The sequence below is a fragment of the Phasianus colchicus genome, chromosome 37 (assembly GCF_987193195.1).
Source record: "Phasianus colchicus chromosome 37, bPhaCol1.hap1.1, whole genome shotgun sequence".
Lineage (NCBI taxonomy): Eukaryota > Metazoa > Chordata > Aves > Galliformes > Phasianidae > Phasianus > Phasianus colchicus.
The window spans coordinates 438,991-445,929 of NC_143472.1; the positions used below are offsets into that span (position 1 = coordinate 438,991).

Below are 6,939 nucleotides of genomic sequence, written 5' to 3' on the forward strand. Positions count from 1 at the left end.
CACACACACACCCTTTTTCAGCTAATATCATGTCTAGGGCGATCCTATTCTCCCAGGCCATCCTGCTTGTAGCATCCAATTGTTCTGCAATTCCCTTTATTGCCTCCTTTGTATAGTTTATAAATCTCTGCTGATTGTAATAGATGTAGTTTATACAATCTACATTTTTGTTAATTGTCACCCACCAGAATAGAGATTCAAATCCTGCAGCAATTGATTTCTAGCCTTAAATTCATCAGGGACACCTCTGGGCACCCCAATTGAGTCTTTATATATTGTATCATCATCAAATGGGATTCCTAAACCTCTTCTGTTCCTTTTGCGAATGTGTGATAGATCCTTCTCAAATGCCAGAGTGAACGGTATAGCCAGTTGAACAAGTGCACAGGTACCTCCCCAATGAGATGGGAGAGTGGACCGTAAGATCTTCCCACCGCAATGCCACCAGAGATCCGCTCTGGGGATTCCCAGCCTTGAATAGTTCCCCGCCAAATCCTTCGTAACATCCAAGGTTCCACTGCACAGTGAGAAATTCCCTATAGGCCTGATAGCCCTCACACCCTGCCTTGAGAGACAAGCTGTACGGTTACCGATGGCCATGGAGAATGCAGGAGGGATTTTGGCTTCTATCTCTGATATCCGGGGAAACAACAGGGAGAGTGATTTTCAGGCTTCATTTTCCCAGGCTGTTTTCTCCTGGTACAGGGCAACCATACATTGCATCCCTTGGGAATCCTTGGTCCACCCCGGAGGAAGGGGTACTACCTGAGCTACATGCCATCCCAATGCACAAGCATTGTCGGAGCTCGGCGGGAGACAAACACACGACCACAGAATTGATCAGAAAGTCTCAACTTTAATCAGAAGGTTGCGTGCATTTATGTTGGCGCTAATGAAGCTCATACACATTGCAAAGCCCGAGCTCCTGATAGGCTCTTCAGCTACTTGTTGCCCCAGCCCTTCTTTGTACTTTTTGTGATTAGACCATGCCATTCATCTTTCTTATTTCTACATTCTCCTACCTTCCTACACATCCTGTTAGTTTGCTCAAGGACTCTCTCCTCGTTAGCCTTGTTTACATCCTGTTACATTGCTCAAGGACTCTCGTCTCATTAGCCGAATACTGTCTGTGTGGCCTTTCTCAGCCAGCCAGGTCTCAATCACGCTCTCCACACTTCCCCTGTTTTCTTTTTGGTCACCTAGGCTAGCTCCTACTAGCTTATCAATTGCTCGGTGTATTAAGCGCTGTAGACAAGAGAACACACATGGCACCACCAACAGTAACACAATTAACACCCCCAGTATCATAAGCATGAATTGTATGATGTCTCGAAACCAGGGACCAATTCCTAGCCCACGGAGCCAGTCCTCTAACCCCAAACCCTCTTCTTCCTGCAAATGGCTGGTGAGGGGCTGTAGCTTAGCTATTTGTTGGTGTATTGATGACGAGTGTTCCGTGAGGTTCATGCAGCACATTCTATCAAAGTCCTCACATCCGTGCCCATGAGCCAGCAGTAAAAAGTCTATAGCGGCGTGATTTTGCAGCGTGGCATGTCTGACTGAATCTGTATCTACCAACAATTCCTCTAACACCCTTGATGTGGCATTTGTCTGCTTAGCCAATCAGAGCCGTGAGATGTTCTTTCTTCTTCTGAAGGTGTCCTTGGTTCTCACGCCACTTATCTTGCTCCGCAGCTGCTGCTCCATGCAGTTTTTTCTTACGTTCCCACATTTCCCCCTTTTTTGTTTATTAGCAAACTTCTACCATACTATAAAATAATAACACTAATTATATTAATAATACAATCATTATAACTCAATCAAGGCCTCAATTGACAATACTATAAGTGTGAGAAAGGAAACAAGGCAAACATAACATCATGACAAGAAATACTGTTAACCTACTAAAAAGAACAAACGTGTTTGGTCTGCAGCCCAACTTTCTGCAACCTGGAAATAAATCCCCAAGGGCCCCATTCTGTGCTAATCTCTAACTGCTTTGAAAGAAGTCTTCAACTTTTATATATTCTGATATATTGATTTTGTACAAATCTTAGTGATTTTTCAACAGATGCTTTTAGAGTGCTCATGATTGTGCCTTTGGGCTAATAGAAAATTAATAGTTGAGGAACTTTGCATGCCAGATAGAACTAGGGGCATTATTACTTACTGAGCCTCGAGAAACAACAACCTGCAGAAAAAGGGTGGTGAATGCGATAGGCAGTGCCAGCAGGGCGTCCCCTGCTTCAAGGTGCACTTTTCCTCTCTCACCCACCACAGATTCTCTCTTTCTTTTGTTCTTCTCAGGGTCCAAAGAGTATTTTCCATTTGTACACTGCATCCGCATGGCCAGTGCGTGATACAGAGGCCAAATGGAACATCTGCTTGCAGAATAAACTATCAAGGTTAACTCTCTTAGCGTGTGCCTTTGTCTCAGGTGCTGCATGATCATATTTTAAATTCCTGAATAGTGGGATGAAAGAGAGTTAATCATTCTATAATATAAGGTCATCCCTTTGCTTGGGATTCCTTTCCAGGTTTTGTCTTAGCACTACCAATACATTAAAATAGCTATCTCCATAGATTTCAGCATTAGTAACATTAAATCCTGTTAATTCACATTCAATCTATTACTAAAAAAAAATTAAAAATAAATAAAAACCACACAACAACGGTTACTACTCTGCTGTTTGAAATACAACAAGTTACAAAGCAAAACCAAATAAGAAGAAGCACACAATCCCAATCACTATGAGTTCATGGTCGTTTCAAGCCTGGTTTCAGTCTTTCTCATCGTTTCGCATCCTGACACCGTTCTTTTTGTGGGTTCCGTGAGCTGCAATGGGAGTATGCACAACCATTCCCCGCAATATAGACCGCAATGATTCTATAAGTTCATTTGGAATGCTGACTATGGGCTGTAGCCACTGCAGGGCTCCTAGTAATTTTTGGGTGTCGTTTTAAGTCCTTATGTCTGTCTTCAATTGAAGCTTTTGCGGCATGACGATTTTATCATTTAATATCAGTCCGAGATATTTCCAGGGGGACGTATGCTGGATCTTTTCTGGTGCTATCACTAGTCCTTTGCTGCCAGTGTTTCATGCAGGAGTGTCATCTGTTGCTCAGCGTGTGTGGACCTCTGACGCTCGCAAAGGTGCAAGAGCTGCCATTACCTGCGACTGACTAGCTTGTGCCTGGGCTTTTAATCCCTCACCCAGATCTGCGATTGCCTTCACTAATAATGCTTGTGGACCACTAGGTATATTTGATATTCGCTCTAGTGCTTCTTCTATTGTCCATCCACTACTCAATGTGTTTAAAACTCCCCGAGTTGTAGAATTGCAATTTTGTAATGCACATTGTTTTAACATAGCTCCCTTCATGTATTCAGGTACCCCTGCAGCCTCTATAGCTGTCGCTATCCTATCAATAAAGCTCCCGATATCCTCACTCCTTCCTTGCTGGATTCCCATGCATGAGGGGAGTCCACCTGGTGCCCTAATTCTGGACATGGCCTGCCTAGCCAATTGCATAGATTCTCTCAATTTGTCCGGACCTAAGAGGGCTTGAGTCTCCGTCCTCACGTATGGTCCCAGCCCTAGTAGTTCATCAAGTGTTACCCCATGCAGCGGATCTCCTGGCTGCCTCTGAATCATCACACTCTGCTGGCACAGATCTTGCCAGTGAGCAATAAACAGCAATAACTGATGCTGAGTAAATATCAACTTTGCTACTCCCCTTATGTCTGCTTGTAGCAATATTTGTGAACCCCAGATAAAATCCAACATTTGCTTCACTGGCTCACCCGTGACTCCACACTGGCTAACTGGAGCCCTCAGCTGTGACAATAATTTCCAGTCTAATGCTGATATGGTTGCCTGCATTCCTCCTGCAGCCAAAGGAGTATAGGTCACAGGGCACGCCAATTCCTGCACCGCCACCGCCCCTTCACCATCCCGCTGCTCCATGCATGCTTTCGCTATGCTCGCCCATGCCTCTCTGCGCTCTCTTGCGATTGCCTCCGCCAGGGCACTTTCTGCCCCAGGGACCGGCTCATCGCCTTGCTTTTCTAGGGCAGTTGCTGAAGGGGTTTAATGGTTCCACAAGGCGCGGTTGGAACAGTCATTGGCTCCGAGCCGGCGGCTGGAGCATTTACTGGCTCTGAGCCCACAGCCCGTTCGGCTGGGATAACGATTGTGCTTACGGCAGGAGGAACTGCTGGCGGCCAATTCCCGTAACCCTCATTTCGCTGGTGTGCCCCCACAACTTGTTGAGCTGCCCTTTTCTCACCCTGACTCTGAAGCAATTCATTATGAACTGCCTTCCATAACTTCCCCAGTTTCCTTGCCACTTTATTGTCCTCTATCGTAGCCTCCCACAACACATCTCCAAACTTCCGCCACTCACTCAGCTCATGGACTGAATGAGGGTTAACAAGCAAACCCCGGCTCTGACCATAGGCCAATAATCCAGGGAGCCCTTTTTTAAGATCTATTCCTTTTATCCCACGCTCTTCTAAAAAGCGAGTAAATAATTGATAAGCTGCTTCCCTTTCCATACCTAAGTTTCAGCGCTGTTGCAGCCTTGCAAAGTCCGGCAGCCCGTATCGGTCAGGTCTCACAGAGTGTCCTGAGGCGCGGCACCTCTTCTTTCTCGGAGTGCTTTCGCCGTCCCCGCTGCTTAGGGACCCGAACTTCCTACGCCGCTCGTCTGGTTCTATCCAACGGGTATCACGTCGGGGTCACCATTAGTCGAAGCTCGGCGGGAGACAAACACACGACCACAGAATTGATCAGAAAGTCTCAACTTTAATCAGAAGGTTGCGTGCATTTATGTTGGCGCTAATGAAGCTCATACACATTGCAAAGCCCGAGCTCCTGATAGGCTCTTCAGCTACTTGTTGCCCCAGCCCTTCTTTGTACTTTTTGTGATTAGACCATGCCATTCATCTTTCTTATTTCTACATTCTCCTACCTTCCTACACATCCTGTTAGTTTGCTCAAGGACTCTCTCCTCGTTAGCCTTGTTTACATCCTGTTACATTGCTCAAGGACTCTCGTCTCACTAGCCGAATACTGTCTGTGTGGCCTTTCTCAGCCAGCCAGGTCTCAATCACGCTCTCCACACCCACATTGTTCAGAACATTGAAAATCTACTGCAGTTTTGTGAGAAAGAATTTGTTAGGTAATTCAGTAATTATGTTTCTAAAACATGCCGCTAACATATACAGTATTTTACTTCTTAGATCAACAAGGATAAGTTACAGAATACAAATGCATTATGTTCTACTTCTTCAAACCAATTGCTACTTTTTAATATCAAATGCAGAACCAACATTCCCTTCCCTTCCTTTCCCTTCCCTTCTCCCCTTTTTTTCCCTTCTTCCCTTTTTTTCCTGTTTTTCCATTTCCCTCCCCCCTCTCCCTCCCCCCCTCCCTCCCTTTCTTCCCATTCCTCCCTCGCTCCCTCCCTCCCTATCAGCCTGGCTCTCACGCTGTTGTCCAGATGCCCGTCTTCCTTTTCCCACACCTCCATGCTCTGCCCACATCCCCCTGTTTGGCTGCATCTCCCTGCGGATGTCCCACCCCACAGCCCCACTCACAGCCGCCATCCCCGGAGCTCTGCCCGCCCCCAGTCGCTCCCCCACCTCCCCAGGAGATCCCTGAGGGCTCTCCGTTCCCCCCCCACCTTTCTTCGCCCCCCGCTGCCCCTCGAACCCCACTCGGGCTTCAGGCCGTGCGTGCAGGCCGCGCTGCCACGGCGACAGCGCGCCCTCCCTCCTTGCGGCGCGGGAAGCCGTCCCCGCGGCGACAGCGCATGCGCGGCGGCGTCTCCATAGCGACAGCGCCCCGGCGCGGCCGTTGCTCGAGCGACGCGCCGTCCCCGCGGAGTGACGTCATCACGCGGCGACCCGAGGACGCGGCCATGCGGAAGCGGAGCGGGGCCCCGCGCTGCTCCAGCGCCGCGGCGCAGCCCCGGACTCCGAGCGCCGCCTCAGCTTCTACGAGTGGGTGTTCGGGGGCGGCGGGGGCATCGGGGCTGGGGCCGTCCTGTCTTGGCCGCATGGGTCCTCTGCTGCTCAGGGCCTCTGCTCGGCGGCGGGAGGTGCCCTGTGCCCCCCGCCCTTCCCCCCCACCCACGGTGTTTCACTGCCTTCCCCCCACACCCATCCCCCCCGCCGCGGGTCGCCCACAACCTCCCGAGTCCCTCAGTCTGACCGCTGGGCTTACGCTCTCCCCCCCCGTACCCCGCCTCCACTTCCCCCATTCTCATCGCTGGAGTCTTCTTCTACCCGTCCCCTCAGTTCCTCCGTCACTGTCTGCCCCTGTTCCCCATTCTGACCCCCAGGGTTCCGTGTCTGTCTGTCTCCCACTCTGATCCCTTGTGTCCCCAATCTCGCCCCCCCACGAGTCTTCCCGTTTTCTCCCCTAGATTTTGTCTGCTCCCCGTCCCTTCTATCTGACCCCCAGAATTCCCTGTCCCCTCAAGTTCCCCTGCTCCAATTCCCCCATTCTGATCCATAGAGTCTCCTACCATTCCCCAGTCCCCTCTATTTGCACCCACAGGGTCCCCTGTCTTCCCTTCCTCCCCCCGCTCCTCACCCCATTTCTGACCCCTACAGTCCCCTGTACCCCCATGCCCTCCTCCCTGCCCTCTGGAGTCCCTTTCCCCTATGTTGGCCCCCAATTTCCCCCAACTGGACCCCCTTCATGTCCCAAAGAAGCCCCCCCCACAACCTCCAATTCTCCCCTCCCACCCCTCCCTCCACCCCAGACCCCCTTTCCACTCACGTGGTCAGCCTTGTTCTCCTCTTTTCATTCCCCTCACTCTCTTCCCCCAGACTCCCTTTCCACCCCACAGAAGCTCCACACAACTCTCCAGTTTCCCTCTTCCACCTCTCCCTCCATCCCCAGCCTCACTAGCTCATTTCTCCCCCTC

The 6,939-nt window shown here is 50.0% G+C and overlaps 1 protein-coding gene across 4 annotated transcripts; it reads right to left on the bottom strand.

Moving 5' to 3' along the window:
* Positions 1 to 2,235: 2,235 nt before the first annotated feature.
* LOC149913421 (uncharacterized) lies at positions 2,236 to 5,897 on the bottom strand. 4 transcript variants are annotated; one of them, XM_090129647.1, is made up of 2 exons: positions 5,723 to 5,897; positions 2,236 to 5,155 (listed from the first exon to the last, which is right to left on the bottom strand). In XM_090129647.1, the coding sequence occupies exon 2, from the start codon at positions 3,966 to 3,968 to the stop codon at positions 3,123 to 3,125; it is 846 nt and encodes a 281-aa protein (XP_089985773.1). In that variant the 5' UTR covers positions 3,969 to 5,155; positions 5,723 to 5,897; the 3' UTR covers positions 2,236 to 3,122. The 4 variants fall into 4 exon arrangements, with proteins under 4 accessions (XP_089985773.1, XP_089985771.1, XP_089985772.1 ...); XM_090129645.1 differs by having other exon boundaries at positions 5,718 to 5,897; XM_090129646.1 differs by having other exon boundaries at positions 5,689 to 5,897.
* Between the last annotated feature and the right edge of the window lie 1,042 nt (positions 5,898 to 6,939).